The 17,055-nt window shown below is 47.9% G+C and overlaps 1 protein-coding gene across 1 annotated transcript in view; it reads left to right on the plus strand.

Annotated features, from left to right (window-relative positions):
• PTPN18 (protein tyrosine phosphatase non-receptor type 18) overlaps positions 1–17,055 on the plus strand; it is a 59,931-nt gene that overhangs the window by 10,910 nt on the left and 31,966 nt on the right. Inside the window, exons 2-6 of the mRNA XM_077329382.1 lie at positions 9,022–9,130; positions 10,422–10,498; positions 11,304–11,399; positions 13,598–13,636; positions 13,764–13,832. Coding sequence (XP_077185497.1) covers positions 9,022–9,130; positions 10,422–10,498; positions 11,304–11,399; positions 13,598–13,636; positions 13,764–13,832 — 390 coding nt within the window. The remainder of the gene's footprint in view (positions 1–9,021; positions 9,131–10,421; positions 10,499–11,303; positions 11,400–13,597; positions 13,637–13,763; positions 13,833–17,055) is intronic.

Here is a 17,055-nt window from a genome sequence, read left to right on the forward strand (position 1 = left end):
CAGGGTGTCTGTTGTGGGAGAGGAAAGGGAAGGCGACTGTAAGCCGCTTTGAGCCTCCTTTGGGGAGAGAAAAGCGGCATATAAGAACCAACTCTTCTTCTTCAGTAATCTCAGGGCTCTCTCAGCCTCCTCTCCCTCACAGGGTGTCTGTTGTGGGGAGAGGAAAGGGAAAGCAACTGTAAGCCGCTTTGAGCCTCCGTTGGGTAGAGAAAGGCAGCATAGAAGAACGAACTCTTCTTCTTCTTCAGTAATATCAGGGCTCTCTCAGCGTCACCAATCCTCACAGGGTGTCTGTGGTGGGCAGAGGAAAGGAAAGGCAAATGGAAGCCGCTTTGAGCCTCCTTCGGGTAGAGAAAAGCAGCATATAAGAACCAACTCTTCTTCTTCTTCTCTTCTTCTCCAATGCCAGAATTCAAACCAATTGATTCTTCTCTTGCCTGATTTTTTTCATCACCCAACAAATGGCATAATAGCCAGTGAATCACTACAGAGTAAACTGAAGGCAACCAGACACAACATGTTCAAGTCTTATGCATAGTTGATAAGCAATGTGGTGGCTAGATAAGGTGGCCAGACAAGTTGGGTCTCCAGTAACTCCACATTTCGAATTTCCCTTTCTCCGTTATCTTCCAACAAGTTTCCAGTTACGGGGAACAACAGAATTTCTTTGTAGGCTCAAGCCTGTATGTGAACATTCATCCCTCAAATGTGCTATTGATCTTCTTAGGGTTTCTAGCCTTACAAAGTGATCAGACGTCTAGAAATATGCATACAAATCTCCCAAGGGTTTTTTATCTCCAGGAAACTGTTCCTTACCATAAGAAAAGGATAATTTTTTCTGGTGATTCCCTAATAAAGTCAACAATGGCATTCTCACACCATCCCGTGTTCATAGAATCCTAGAGTTGGGGCCATATAGGCCATCCAGTCCCACCCCCTGCTCAATGCCGGACCAGCCTAAAGCATCCAGAAGAAGTCTCTGTCCAGCCACTGCTTAGAATCATAGAATCATAGAGTTTGAAGGGGCCAGACAGGCCATCTAGTCCCACCCCTGCTCAATGCAGGATCAGCCTCAAGCATCCAGGAGAAGTCTCTGTCCAGCCACTGCTTAGAATGATACGATCATAGAGTGGGAAGGGGCCAGACAGGCCATTTAGTCCCACCCCCTGCTCAATGCAGGATCAGCTTCAAGCATCCAGGAGAAGTCTCTGTCCAGCCACTGCTTAGAATGATACGATCATAGAGTGGGAAGGGGCCAGACAGGCCATTTAGTCCCACCCCCTGCTCAATGCAGGATCAGCCTCAAGCATCCAGGAGAAGTCTCTGTCCAGCCATTGCTTAGAATGATACGATCATAGAGTGGGAAGGGGCCAGACAGGCCATTTAGTCCCACCCCCTGCTCAATGCAGGACCAGCCTAAAGCATCCAGGAGAAGTCTCTGTCTATCCACTGCTTAGAACAGAGTTGGAAAGGGTCATGTAGGCCATCTAGTCCCACCCCTGCTCAATGCAGGATCAGCCTCAAGCATCCAGGAGAAGTAGCTGTCCAGCCGCTGCTTAGAATCATAGAGTTGGAAGGGCCAGACAGGACATCTAGTCCAACCTCCTGCTCAATGCAGGATCAGCCTAAAGCAGGGGTTTTTCTCAGCCTTCTTAATGCCGCGACCCTTTCATAATAATAAAATTATGCAAGGGTTCTTTCACAGAAATTAAACCAAAACTGACCAATGGCGTGAAGACCCATTGTTCTTGAATGTATATACATTGATTTTTTTTCGGGGTTTCTCAGTTCAGCTCTACCTCTGGCCCCACCATGCTGATCTCGCTCTTTTCCACTGCTCCAGACAGACGAACGCTCTGTCTCGATCTACCCCTAAAGGCTGTTGTGTGGATGCCCCCCCCCCGGCCAAGCTGCTTGACCTGCTGCAACCCCTCTGAAAGGGTCATTCGACCCCCAAAGGGGTCATGACCCACAGGTTGAAAACCACTGCCATAAGCATTTAAGACCTGCTGAATGAGTCACTCATGGAGCTTCCAAAGCTGGCCAGCAGAATTGCTACATTAACCTTAGCAAGTCCTGGCCTTAACGGGTTCATTGCTGCTTTTCATGCAGCCTAAACCTGACCTGGGCATCCCATACTAGCCCAACCTCATCAGTATCATGTAGGTCTCTGGCTCATGCAATAGTGGCTTGACCTCTGACCCAGGATCCTCTTGGGTGGCTTTCTCCCTCCATCGCCCTTCGCTGTTTCTCAGGCCCTTGGATCATCTGAACGGTTATCCCATTCTGAATGTCAAGGCTGTGCTTTCCTGCCTCTTGGGGTCACAGCACTGTATTGTCTTGTATCCATGGCTGGGATGCCTTTCTCTTCCAGCCTCCCTTCCCCCAGTCTTTGTTCTTCCCGCTTTTCCTGCTATCTTCTGTGAGTGGTACTGTTTGTTGTTTGTAATGAATGCAAACAGCCTTGCCACATGCAGGAGTATAGAGGTGTTTGGTTTCACTTTGTAGGGAGATAACTTTACATAGCTGTGAGAACCCCGTTTGGCAGGCAAACTTCTGTGGGGGAAGGGATTTGGGTATATCTGTTCCTGGAAAATTCCACAAGATGCCTTCAGCAGTGTATTTTCTGTGATGGCGACTTCCTGATGCTCGCTTAAATAAAGCTATTTTTATTCATCTCTACGAGGAGCCTTGAGACTGATTTGCTGTTTTCAGAGGTGCGTGTCCTCAGGGTCATGAGACCTATAGGTCACAGCCTATGGAAACAAATAGTGTAGAGGGGGGGAGGAATACCTGGCTTTATATCTGCTCCAAACTTTTGTATGTTTTCAGCTTAGCAACAAGGTGGCCTGTGTAGCCGTTTGTAGTCTCCCCAATAAACTACTGAAGTTACTCCCAGGGCTCAGAGTTTGCCTTTGAGGGGAGAATCGCCAAGATGGCAAACCACCTCTGAATGTCTCTTGTCTTGAAAGCCCAAACTGTGGCTCTTCAGATGTCTATGGACTACAGTTACCATGAGCCCCTGCCAGCATGGCCATCCTGTGTTGTCTGGAGATGAGCTGAAATTCCAGGAGATTCCCCAGGTCCCACCTGGAGGCTGGCATTGCTGCCCAGAGGCCTTGTGGGAGTTCACGTAACTGGAGGCAGAGCTGTGGTGTTAGCAGCCCCTGTCCAGCACAGATTTGTCAACTCTGAATTGGGAAATACCTGGAAATTGGGTTGGGGGTGGGGAGGGCAGGACACTCAGTGGGGTATACTGCTATATAGTCCACCCTCCAAAGCAGCCATTCTCTCCAGGGAATCTGATATCTGCCACCTTGGAATCAATTTTAAATTTAAGAGACCTCTGCCAGGCCACATGCAGCATATACAGGCTAGATTTGCCAGTTCTGGGTTGGGGAATTCCTGGAGATTGAACTGATCACTGTTGTTTGAGATCAATTGTAACTCCAGCACGAGATGTCCAGTCCCTAGCTTTAGGCTTGCGACCCACAGACCAACAGAGGTCATCCCTGAGCGGGACCCAATCTGAGAAGCTGTGATGTAGACAATTCCCTTGTTTATAATCCTCCAATAAAACAGATTTTGTACGAGGAAAGGCTGACTGTGTTTGCATTAACCCTGCCCTAAAAAAGCTGTGTGATATCAAAGGAAGGATTGTAGGGCTGTAGGACAGGGGTGGCCAAACTGTGGCTCTCCATATGTCCATGGACTACAATGCCCATGAGCCCCTGCCAGCACCATGCTCCAGGGGTGGCCAAACTAGCTCTCCAAATGTCCATGGACTACAATTATCATGAGCCCCTTCCAGCATCATGCTCCAGGGGTGGCCAAACTGGCTCTCTAGATGTCCATGGACTACAGTTCCCATGAGCCCCTGCCAGCACCATGCTCCAGGGGTGGGCAAACTGGCTCTTTAGATGTCCATGGACTACAATTCTCATGAGCACTTGCCAGCACCATGTTCCAGGGGTGGCCAAACTGTGGCTCTCCAGATGTCCATGGACTACAATTCCCATGAGCCCCTGGGAATTGTAGTCCATGGACATCTGGAGAACCCCAGTTTGGCCACCCCTGCTCTAGGAGAACAGAAAGGATCTGGATTTGTCGGCTTTCCCCCCCCCCACACCTTCCACTCCCCAGCAGCAGCTGAGCAAAGAAAGGAAGTTAGAGGCTATGAAAGATACTCCTGTGGTATCCCCACCTCCCTGCTGTGCAGGTTCTGTAATCAGCAAACAGCACAACGGAACTGAGAGGCTGACCAGAGGAGCGTCTCCTTGGAACTGCTCCGTTGTATAGCGTTCTTTTTTCGTTATCAGCAAAAACGATATCCTCCTGTTTATGTAAAACTGCAACCGTCAACTCAATCTAGAACTGCAATCTAGGATTTTAAAGTGTGCTGAAGAGGGTGCTGAAGAAGAAGAAGAAGAAGAACAAGAAGAACAAGAAGAACAAGAACAAGAAGAAGAACAACAACAACAACAACAACCTGGAAGAGCCTCAAAGTGGCTTACAATCACCTTCTCTTCCTCTCCCTGTGAGATGGCTGGCTTGCCAGATTAGAAACTGCCACTCCTAACCACTGCACTAATTTAGGACTTCATAAGTTTTTCTCTTCACAGAATCACAGAATCATAGAATCATGGAAGGGGCCATACAGGCCATCTAGTCCAACCCCCTGCTCAACGCAGGATCAGCCCGAAGCATCCTAAAGCATCCAAGAAAAGTGTGTATCCAGCCTTTGCTTGAAGACTGCCAGTGAGGGGGAGCTCACCACCTCCTTAGGCAGCCTCTTCCACTGCTGAACTACTCTGACTGTGAAATTTTTTCCCCTGATATCTAGCCTATATCGTTGTACTTGTAGCTTAAACCCATTACTGCGTGTCCTTTCCTCTGCAGCCAATGGGAACAGCATCCTGCCCTGCGCCAAGTGACAACCTTTCAAATACTTAAAGAGGGCTATCATGTCCCCTCTCAACCTCCTTTTCTCCAGGCTGAACATTCCCAAGTCCCTCAACCTATCTTCATAGGGCTTGGTCCCTTGGCCCCAGATCATCCTCGTTGCTCTCCTCTGTACCCTTTCAATTTTATCTACGTCTTTCTTGAAGTGAGGCCTCCAGAACTGCACACAGTACTCCAGGTGTGGTCTGACCAGTGCCGTATACAATGGGACTATGACATCTTGTGATTTTTATGTGATGCCCCTGCATCTTCCTGCAGCTAGAACGTGGCTTCCTCCCGTTTTCATAGCTGTTCCATCCAAATCCAAATGCTGATTCAATAATTTGTCATCATCCGTCCCTCCCTTTTAGGTAACCCCGAAGGGAGTCCAGGATCACAAGACAGAGGCGGGCAATGGCCAACCACCCCCGAACAACTCTTATTGGAAAACCCTTTGGGGCTGGCATAAATCGGCAACAACTTGATGGCACTTCCACCACCGCCGCCACCATCAAAGGCCCATAATGTTACCTGTGCAATGTGTAGCATGGTTCAAAGTTACACAATGCCAACCACTCCTAAGGAGTATTTTGCCTTGAGGGCAGAGTCACCTGTTACATCACATCCCACCTGACCTGGTGAAACTTTGGGTGGAGATCAGAGTCCTAGACAGAAATCTGTTAAGCATCTCAACCAGTTTTGAGATGAGACGCAAGGGTTATACCGGGAGAACCTGCTCCGGAGATCCTGGCAGGGTCAGACGAACCTTCTCTGTTCTAAAAATAAATTCCACAGAAACTTGTGCGATTTTGCAGAGAACATCAAGGGTCTAGGCAGGGTTTGATGGGTCATATCTCCAAGTGGTCATTGGGCTGTGCTCTCAGGGTTAACAGGGGTGTACCTGTCCACTGTTTGGCTGAAATGGCTATATCATATCTCTATGCTGAGGAGTCTGAAGGCTTCCTTCATCCTAAGGAGCTTTACTTCATTTTAGGTGGCTCCTCCACCAGAAGCAGGAACCCGTAAGTTAAAGGGAGTCTCCTTGGGAATAGGGTTGCTAGACCCTGCAATGGAGTTTCTTGATGGCCCTGGAAGGGTTTCCTAAATGGCGTTAATTTTTGATATTTTTAAATTGTTAAATATTTATCGTGATATGACCATATACGGTCATGTTGACCTACCCATCCCCTCCCCTCCCAAAATGGCCAATGATAGGCCTGAACGGGGTGGGAAGGGGAGGGGCCCCAGGTGGGCGTGTCCACAGCTCTGCTTCCCAACCATATTCTGTATGATTACGCCACTTCTGCGGTTTCTCTAAGCCTGAAGAATGTCCCAGGGGTTTCTCGCCAGTAAAAAAGTTGAGAAAGACTGCTGTAGACAGAGCAGAAGATGACTTGCTCCAATACTTCTGCAACGCAGAATAGAAATTGTATCGAAAGCTGGTCTCTTAAGGGACCATGGATCCATTGAAAGGACCATGTGTTGCAGGGGTAGTCAAACTGCGGCCCTCCAGATGTCCATGGACTACAATTCCCAGGACCCCTTGCCAGCGAATGCTGGCAAGGGCTCCTGGGAATTGTAGTCCATGGACATCTGGAGGGCCGCAGTTTGATTACCCCTGATGTGTTGGCTTGGATCCTATCAATCCTTTGGTATTTTGTAGGCTGTTGATGGTCTCATTGGCATCTAAGGTGAGGGAGAGCAGATGTATGTTGGAGAATTCAGGCAGTTGTTTCCTAGAACCACCTTTGACAGGAGCAGGGATTCTTCTATGCCCGTGGTTGTCAACCTGGGGGTCGGGACTAGGGTTGGGCTCTTCAGCTGCCGAAGCAGCCGTTCGCACCCGAAGTAACCAGCACCTAACCCTAGACGGAACCCCTTTGGGGGTCAAATGACCTTTCCACAGGGGTTGCAGAAGGTCAAGCAGCTTGGCCAGGGGGGGGCGCCCTCCACACAACAGCCTTGCGGGGTAGATCGAGATAGAACGTCTATCTGGAGCAGCAAAAAAGAGCAAGATGGGTATGGTGGGACAAGAGGAAGAACTGAACTGAGAAACCCCGGGGGGAAAACCAATATATATATACAATCACGAACAATGGGTCTTCACGCCATTGGTCAGTTTTGGTTTAATTTCTGTGAAAGAACACTTGCCTAATTTTATGATTAGGGGTCACAACATGAGGAACTGTATTAAAGGGTCGCGGCATTAGCAAGGCTGAGAACCACTGTCCTATGCTCGAACGAGTTGACCTATCAGCTCCGAATTCCCAGAAGAGGCGGAAGCTCTCCAACATTACGTTCCTTGGAGGTATCGGAGAGGGCCGTACCAAGCGGAGTTATACCTTTCTACGCTCCATTGATTTCAGTGGGACTGTCGCCACCCACGTGGGTCTATATGAAATGGGTCAGCTGATACCTGGATCAGCAGATCTATGACAGCAGATTGGGGAACAAGGTGTCCTCACCTCCCCACTGAAATTGATGGCTAAGCAAAATAAAGATGACGCAAGGCTCAATTCAGACGAGGGTTGTATGTGTAGGATGCGGGGTAAGGCATTGTTGGTCAACACCATATAATATGATACCAAATATTGAGGAGGATCCTGGTGACATCACTCCCTGTTCAGCATCTGTTGATGTGTAAGTCATCATGGGTGTCAAAGAGGTGGTGAGAATCATAGAGTCGGAAGGGACCTCCTGGGTCATCTAGTCCAACCCCCTGCACTATGCAGGACACTCACAACCCTATCGCTCATCCACTGTCACCTGCCAACTCCTTGAGCCTTCACAGAATCAGCCTCTCGGTCAGATTGCTATCCAGTCTCTGTTTAAAAACCTCCAAAGATGGAGAACCCACCACCTCCTGAAGAAGCCTGTTCCACTGAGAAACCGCTCTGACTGTCAGGAAATTCTTCCGGATGTTTAGACAGAATTTCTTTCAAATTAGAAGAAGAACAACAACAACTACAACTACAACAACAACAACAGATGCCGCTTTTCTCTACCTGAAGGAGTCTCAAAGCAGCTTACAATCGCCTTCCCTTCCTCTCCCCACAACAGACACCATGTGAGGTAGGTGGGGCTGAGAGACCTGCTCAGTCAGAACAGCTTTATCAGTGCCGTGGCGAGCCCAAGGTCACCCAGCTGGCTGCATGTGGGGAGTGCAGAATCGAACCTGGCTCACCAGATTAGAAGTCCGCACTCCTAACCACTACACCAAACTGGCTCTGGTGATGGTCAGAGCAGAAGAAAAGAAGAGTTGGTTTTTATACCTGCTTATCACTACCTGAAGGAGTCTCAAATTGGCTCACAATCACGTTCCCTTTCTCTCTCCAAAACAAACACCCTGTGAGGTAGGTGGGGCTGAGAGAGCTCTAAGAGAAACTGCTCTGTGAGAACACATCTAACAGGACTCTGACTGGCCCAAGGTCACCCAGCTGGCTGCCTGTGGAGCAGGAGTAGGGAATAAATTCCCAGGATTACAAGCCCCTGCTCTTAACTCCTTCTCCAAGCTGGCTTTTGAGGGAGCCCTTGGGCACTCTCTGTCAAGGGTCCCCCGAAATTTGGAACAGCCCCTGAGCCGTGTTATTAAGCCAGTCAGTGAGTATCAATAACCTCATCCCAGTTAATCTTGAGACAAGACAACCTTCATTGGTAATCTATTTTTAATCAACCTACCTTCCCAAATTCTCTCCAAAACTCTGCGGTTAGGAAGCCTACAATACTAACCCTCATTATAAGGTTTAGTACTGTAAGACCAATCAGTTCTCAGAAAGAATTGTAGATTTTTTTTTTTTAGCAGTTTTCAAAAACACGATTGAGCGTCACAAATGTGGTTTCTGCCACCTCCAGTCCGAAATGGTACAGCCCCCTCCCGCCTCGGGACTCTACCGCCTCGTTCTGTCGCAATGCATGTGTTTTGTTTCTTTTCTGGTTGGACCAAAAGTTCCCGGCAATCGGGGACAGACCTGAGGGATGTTCCTAGTGATCAGGGACAGAGTTATCTACAACTTCCTCCTCCTTGACTCAAGGTAACCCTCTGTGGCCGCATTCGAATCTCGTGTCCCTGTTTCTCGGCAGGAAATCAAAGCCCGGGCGGCGGCCTTTCGACAGCAGCAGAGCATTTCGACAGAGGCCGGGGGCAGCAAGGAGAATCTCAAGAAGAACCGTTACAAAGACATACTGTCATGTGAGTTGGGAGACGGTCACAAAAGAATGGCGGCTGTCTTCCACAGGCACCAATGTGCCTTGCCTGCAGATAGTTCACGTACCTCCCAATGTGGCTCTCCTCCTCCGTAGCGCAAGCTGCGTTACCACATTCTTCCCTCGCCCTGCATCCCTCCACCCTCTGGCTGTCTTGGTTTACAGCCAGGAGATTAGCCTCAATGGGACGAGTCCCACAGACGTAGAGCTCTCTGTGGATTAGGAGGCCGGGCTACTTGACCGAAGTAGGTAGAGGAAGCTACTTGACTGGAATGGGTGGAAGCAAACCAGGGTGGCTGTACTGCCTTCCAGGTTTCCACATTTCGTTGACTGGGAGGGAAGTATTCCCTGGATGGAGATTTGGGCTTTGAAAATGCACAACAGCCTTCCCCTGCCCTCTGATGGGCTGGACCCTGGGACGAAGACTCTGTTTGACTATTGGAAAGCTTTGTCTTACTTTCTCCGGAGAAAACGAACGGCTCCGGGAACTTTCTCCGGGGAAAGCGGCGTGCCACAAGGTCCGCGGGGCGTGCAGAGGGTAGGAAGCTGTTTCCTGGCAATTTCATGGAATAGAATCATAGAATAATAGAGTTGGAAGGGACCTCGTGGGTCATCTAGTCCAACCCCCTGCACTCTGCAGGACACTCACAACCCTATCGCTCATCCACTGTCACCTGCCACCCCCATGAGCCTTCACGGAATCAGCCTCTCCGTCAGATGGCTCTCCAGCCTCTGTTTAAAAATCTCCAAAGATGGAGAACCCACCACCTCCCGAGGAAGCCTATTCCACTGAGAAACCGCTCTAACTGTCAGGAACTTCTTCTGGATGTTTAGACGGAATTTCTTTTGAATTAATTTCATCCCATTGGTTCTGGTCCATCGCTCCGGGGCAAGAGAGAAGAACTCTGCTCCATCCTCAATATGGCAGCCTTTTCAGTACTTGAAGATGGCTATCAAATCAGTCGTCTCCTCTCCAGGCTAAACAGACCAAGCTCCCCCAAGTTAGACAATTGGCCCATTCAGCTCCTTCTTGTCTGCTCTGATGGCAGCGGTCAGGGAGAGGTTTGGGGGAGAAGAAGGGCCTTTTTCAATAGATGGAATCTAATTTGTTTTTTTAAGTGAGATGACAGCTGGGGGACCTTTTGTATAGATCAGGCTTGCTTGGGCTATCCCAGTCAGGGGATCCCATCGGGGAACACACCTTGACCCTCAGGAAGCCAACTCCACCAGGAAGCACAGCTCTGTGATATTAACTCCAAAATGTCTGCCTCCCACAGATGATCAGACCAGAGTCGTTCTGAACCTGTTGGTGGAAGAAGGACAGACAGATTATATCAATGCCAACTTCATCCAGGTAACCACACCACCTAGTCCATGGATTCCCAAGCAGGCATCTGTGGATCCCTGGGGGTCCATGTGAGCTCCAGAGGGGGTCCGTGGCCTTTTTCCTTCTTCCAGAAGCTAGGAAATTGGTCATGTCCATTGTTCTCCACCTTCCTTCCCAAGCATGATTGAGTTCTCTCATTATTTCTGCACCTGGGAAGGGGTGGAACCTGCATGCCTACTCCCACCTTAAACTGCTTTCCATCTCCTTCCCCTCTCAGTCCTCCTTAAGCTTGCCTGTTAACATGTGTGATAATGTCACTTCCAGCGTCTTCTGGAAGGCATACAAGGAGGTGTGGCCAGCTGACATCACTTCCGGGCCCCCTTGAATCTTGAAACATTGTTTTAGGGGCTCTCCCCTGGTCAAGAGATTGAAAAAAGCTGAACTAGTCCCTTTAGCTGTTGGGTGTGAAAAGAGGGGTCTCTCTCTCTCCCCTTCAGCACAGAACCGCTGATGGGCAGAGCCAAGACCACCAGCTGTTCAGCTACAGGCATGGTTGATCCACTTTTAACACCCAGCGTCCATCATTAAGGCCACAACTTTACCCTCCCCTTTACTCACTGCCCAGTCTGAGATGTTCCCTGAGCTCCATCATACAGGCCATGGCTGTCCAAAGGTCCCTTCTGTCTTTTAAGGTGCCTGTTTTTTCATCCACATAAGGCATTCTCCCCCTTCCTATCAATGTTGACCGTACTCTCCAGCAAATTTATGGCCACCCTTGTATAACAGAAGGGAAGTCACTGTTGGACGTTTGCCATTTTCTTCCTCCTCACAGGGTGTGGATAACAAGAGAAGCTACATCGCAACACAAGGGCCTCTTCAGCACACGGTGTTCGACTTCTGGCGCATGGTTTGGCAATACCGGGTCAAGGTGAGTTGAGTAGCCAGAGAACAGGTGGGACCTTGGCTTTCTAAGCCATCCCTGGGAAAGAAATCCGACTAAAGGTTGACCTGACCTGGATGGTCCAAGCTAGTCTGGCCTCCTTGTATCTTGGAAGCTAAGCGGGTTAGTTTGGGTTAGTCCTTGGATGGGAGACCACCAAATGAATTTGTTTGTCAGCTGAGACCATCAGTTGAGCTCTTCCTTCTAGGGGTACCAGGTCTTTCCTGCCAATTGGTGAGCAATTGGGGGGACTGATGGAGAATATCAGGGAGTCCAGCTTCTCTATAGTGACATGACTACATCACAGTCCATGTGACCTGGAAGTGATGGCCTCATTTCCAGAAAGACACTCTGGTATTTCAGCAAAAACCCCATGGTAAATCTGGCTTCCACCATAGAGATTTTGCCCAAATACCAGAGTGCCCTCCAAATTATTATTATTTAATTATTATTATTTTATTTGTTTTGACTTACCCCTCCCTGTCTGGCTCAGAGGTGATGTCATTTCCAGGTTACATGGATAATGATGCTGGATCTCTCCCTTTTTCTGAGTGAGCCCCCCCAACCAACTAGCTAGCTGATCATCAGTGGGCCCTAGGTGTAGGGGACCCCACCTTCAGCAGGTGACCTGGCAACCCTACCTGCTCCAGATCCTCCAACTTTCAGAAATTAGGCCTCTGTCTACTAGAGATGGGGTTTTCCTCTCAGGAGAATCAGCTGTTTGGTGGGTTGTGCAGGGAGGGAGTTAGAGCCAGCCCTCCCCGCATAGGCCAAGCTTAATGGGCTGCAGGGAGGCGGATAAAACCCAGCCCTCCCTGCACAGTCCAAGCAATCCCTGAATAAGTCTTTCTGGGGGGGATCAGCTGTTTGGTGGGCTGTAGAGGGCTGATTGAAACCAGCCCTCCCTCTGTGTTTAAATGGATCTATGTCCCTTTAAATGCCTCAGAGCTGAAACATTCTGCTTTCCCAAATCTTGAGGAATCCGAATCCCAATACTGAGAAAGGAATTCAGGTGATTCGGGTTATACCCAAATCTGGGGGGGGGAGAATCTTTTGTTTGTTTGTTTTGTTGCGCCTCTCCCCCCAGCTGGGAATAGATTTAGGTCTTCTCCCATGGCTGCCACTCATTCCTTTGTGAAAAAGTAAAGTGGTCAGATCTGAAATTAGAGAGATACCTTTTCATATAGGGGTACTTTTTCTGCCTGCCCACCATAGCTACTAGTTCTGTGGGTCCAGTCAGACGCAAACAGATCCAATATGAAAAGAACTTTTATTAACAAGAAGGGCAACTGAGCAGCAACAGGGAGAAATTCCCGGGCTTTCTATACAGATCCAACTGCTTCAGGCCACGCCCTTGAGACCCGCTATTGGTTGTTGATGCCCCCTTATGATTGGCTACCAAACACACTCTGGCGATTGGCTGCTTGCAAATTGCAACTGAGGACCAAGGAGATGGGTCCTGTCATAATCTCAGAGACATGAACTCTGTTGCATGAACAAATATCCACATGCACAACACCAACAATGGAAATTTTACTTCTGTGTAATAATAATACCAGATGGCGTGTGAGCCATAGTCTCTTCCTTCTACGACCAAGAGTCTTGTGGCATCTTAAAGATGAACACATTTATTGCAGCATGAGCATTCCTTGGCTTGACAACCAGTTCTCAACATGGCGCCTTTCCTGGCACCTGCCAAGCATTTTTGTGGAATTACGTGAGACGTCGCAAGACTTTTGCCCAACAAGGCCTCTGACTGGCCACTGGGAATTTGATCGGCAGTGCAGATTTTCAAAGTGTTGCTTTGGCAGCAGATGCCACTAGGACTGAAACAGGGTTGCCAGCTCCAGGTTGGGAATTACCTGGAGATTTTGGGGGCAGAGGCTGAGGAGAGCAGAGTTTCAAGAAGAGTGGGTCTTCAGGGGAATATAATGCCATGGAGTCGGTTTTCCAAGGTGGCCATATTCTCCAGGTAAACGGGCAATCCTAGGTAAGGAAAGCAACAGCGGCAGCCATTTTGTGGCAGCCATTTTGTGTCAGAAGTCCAAAGGTGCCTGAAGGCTCAAAAAAGTTGGGGACCCTTCAGCTAAAGCAGTATTTCCTGACAACGGGCTATGCGCCACTTCTAACACAGCTACTCCTGCAGGATTTCCCTCCCACCTTCACAGTGTGTTCTTTCATTCCAGGTGATCGTCATGGCCTGCCGGGAAGTGGAAATGGGCAAGGTGAGATTCGACCGTAGGGGTGGCTTCAAGCAGGCGGGAAAGCCACACGATGTCCGCCTGGCACTCTGGGATTGGTGTTTTTGCACGGAAAGATGCTACCTAACCCTCTTTGCTTTCCTGTCTCTAGAAAAAATGTGAGCGTTACTGGCCTTTGGCAGATGAGACTCTGCATTTTGGACCCTTCTCCATAGCACAGGTGAGGTGGTTCGGCGAGGGTAGGCCGCTAAGCAGCGATCTGAGGTGCCCAGCGCACTGTGGTATGTGTCACCCTCATTCAGCACTTTAATGCTCATAAGAGCAAAGGTCCATGTTCTGTAAACCTAGCCTCGATTACAAGCTGGAGTTTCTCAGTAATCCTTCAGCTGGTCTTTATTATACCCCACAAGCGATACGGAAGCAGGGTGGGGAAAAAAAACAGCATTATGGCATTATCTACCCAAAACAAGTACCCAGCTTGCTGGGGGGTAAATGGTAATGACTGGGGAAGGCACTGGCAAACCACCCCGTATTGAGTCTGCCATGAAAATGCTGGAGGGCATCACCCCAAGGGTCAGACATGACCCGGTGCTTGCACAGGGGAGACCTTTACCTTTACCCAAAACAAAAAGGAGAAAATATTCTGACCCAAGTCAAAAACATTAAAAGGCCAACAGGAAGGAAATTAACTTATGCCAATACAAGGTGGAACCTAAAAAGGAGTCCACCCTCCAAAGCAGTCCCTGACTAGTAGAATTATTCCTATGTATGTATTGATTTTATTGAGGCTATGCTAAAAGCCTTGTCTTTTTAACTGGATTTATAAATACTGGTACTATATATATACTATATATTATTGCACCCTGCATAGTTCATTTCTCTTGTGTTGACCTTTTTAGGTTCTTGACTATGGGATTAACTACCTATGTGAAGAGCCTCTTGTGGCGCAGAGTGGTAAGGCAGCAGACATGCTATCTGAAGCTCTGCCCATGAGGCTGGGAGTTCGATCCCATCAGCCGGCTCAAGGTTGACTCAGCCTTCCATCCTTCCGAGGTTGGTAAAATGAGTACCTAGCTTGCTGCTGGGGGGTAAACGGTAATGACTGGGGAAGGCACTGGCAAACCACCCCGTATTGAGTCTGCCATGAAAACGCTAGAGGGCGTCACCCCAAGGGTCAGACATGACCCGGTGCTTGCACAGGGAATACCTTTCCCTTTCCCTATGTGAAGTCTCTATGCACCGCATTCAGCCTAGTTTATCAAAGTCTTCAATCTATCTTTCAAAGCAGCCATTTTCTCTGAATGAATAGCTCTCTGTTGCCTTTGGATGCCTCTAGAGGAAACTGGGGATCCCCTGGAATTACAGGTCATCTCCGGACTAAAGGGATCAGTTGTCCTGGAGAAAAGGGCTGCCTTGGAGGGTGGTCTTCATAGCACTATGCTCCAGTGGGGTCCCTCCCTGCCCCAAATCCCGCCCACTCCAAGCTCCACCCCCAAAGTCTCCAGGTATTTCTCCACCTAGACTGGCAACCCTACTATTGCTTGGAGATCAGCTGTAATTCCAGGGGATTTCCTGCCATCACCTGGAGGTTCGACTCGAAAAGAATGGTCCACATGGTATGGGTGAAAAATCATGAGAGGCATAATAGCGGAAAATATTTAATGCTCTGCTTTTCCAGATAAATGAATGGCAGAGTCAAAATTAAAGATCCAACTTAGAACTAGCAGGACTCAATAAGAGTATTATTCCTACTCCAGAATGTAAATTAGAGAAGCGAAGCATTCATTCTCAAAAGTAAAATTTTCACAATTGAACAGGGTCTGGTATAAAACTTAATTAATTCTTCGTCAGAATCTACTGCCATATCAGTGTCCGAGAGCTTATGGAGATACATCCTTCTTTAATATTGGAAAACTACAAGATTTATGTTAACATGGAAATGTATTATTAATATAAGTTACTAATAAAGTGGGGGGGAAAAGAGAATTGCTCCAAGCAATTTGTTTTATAGCTTACAAGTTACGTCAAACATATGTTAGCACTGAAAACTCATTATGAATTGTGATAATTTAATTTTCTTTTTAAACCCTTCCTGTTTAATATTATTTTAAATTCCCCCGTTTTATGACTATTTACTGGTTTACGATTTTGCATTCGTTGCAGTATTGTTCTGCGTTTCTAAGTGGCTTTGCACCTGGCTTGGAGCCGTATATTAATAAATATGACTCTGAATCTATTGGAAACTGAATCAATTGTGACAATTTAATTGTGAATAATTCCTTTTGAGAAGGGATGCTTCCATTCCCTAGTTGACATTCTGGAACAGGAATGATACCCCTTATGGAGCCCTGCTAATTCTATGTTTGACCTCCACTTTTGACTCTGCTGTTCATTTTTCCGGGAAAGTAGAGCATTAAATGTCTTTTGCTATTTTGCCTCTCACAATTGTTTGTGTTTTTCACCACCGGTGACCACTCCAGCATTCCATTCCAGCAGGACTCTCCCAGGAGCCATGACCAAAACTCACAAGAAGAGGATGAAAATAGTCCTCGTGCTAATTAGCTGCTAATTAGTTGTTTGGTTCGCCTGTCCTCCGTGAACTCATCTTCTCCTTTTGTAGGCCCATCTAAGCATGCAGCCACGGCCACGTCTTGTGTCAGTGGATTCCACAAGATGTGTCACTCCCGGGAGGAATTATGTATTTCTTTTCAGAGGCATTTATGCCACCCCTCCGAAGTTGCAGCTCCAGGCAGCTTGCAATTAAAATAATAAGCCACCCATTTAAAAACAAAAGCCATTAACATAGGGTTGCCACCCCCAGGTGGTAATTAACAAACCATTCCGTGTGAGGCACAAAAAAATTTCTTACATTATTATAATTAAGCTTCTTAGTAACTGGATCTGTTGTCTTAAAGTATTTTCTTCAAACAGAGCGATGGCTCTTCGGGAATTACTTGAAACAGTAACTTCACCTTAATGGTGACAGTTGTTTAACGAAAGAACTTAAATGCTCCTCACAGAGGGCGTACAAAAGGACTTAGTGAGACCATTGTTTCCCTTGAAAAAAAATAAGCAGGGGAATAAGATGTCAGCTGATACCATTTTCAATATTTTCCTCAGAAGTACGTTATTTGCCAGGCCACAGAGTTGTATTTGAAAAGACAACATGTTTTTGTTTCTCTCAGGGCTCTCTCAGCTTCACCTCCCTCACAGGGTGTCTGTTGTGGGGAGAGGAAGGGAAGGCGACTGTAAGCCCCTTTGAGACTCCTTCAGGCAGTGAAAAGCGGGGTATAACAGCCAACTCTTCTTCTTCATAGAGTTCATTCTTCATAACATCCAATTTCTCCAGGCGAAATGATCTCTGTTGTCTGCTGGTGAGCTCTAATTCCAGGGGATTCCCCTGGTCTCACCTGGAGATCGGCATCCTTACCAGGAGATCAGCT

This window comes from Paroedura picta, chromosome 3 (genome assembly GCF_049243985.1).
Source record: "Paroedura picta isolate Pp20150507F chromosome 3, Ppicta_v3.0, whole genome shotgun sequence".
In the NCBI taxonomy this organism is placed as follows: domain Eukaryota; kingdom Metazoa; phylum Chordata; class Lepidosauria; order Squamata; family Gekkonidae; genus Paroedura; species Paroedura picta.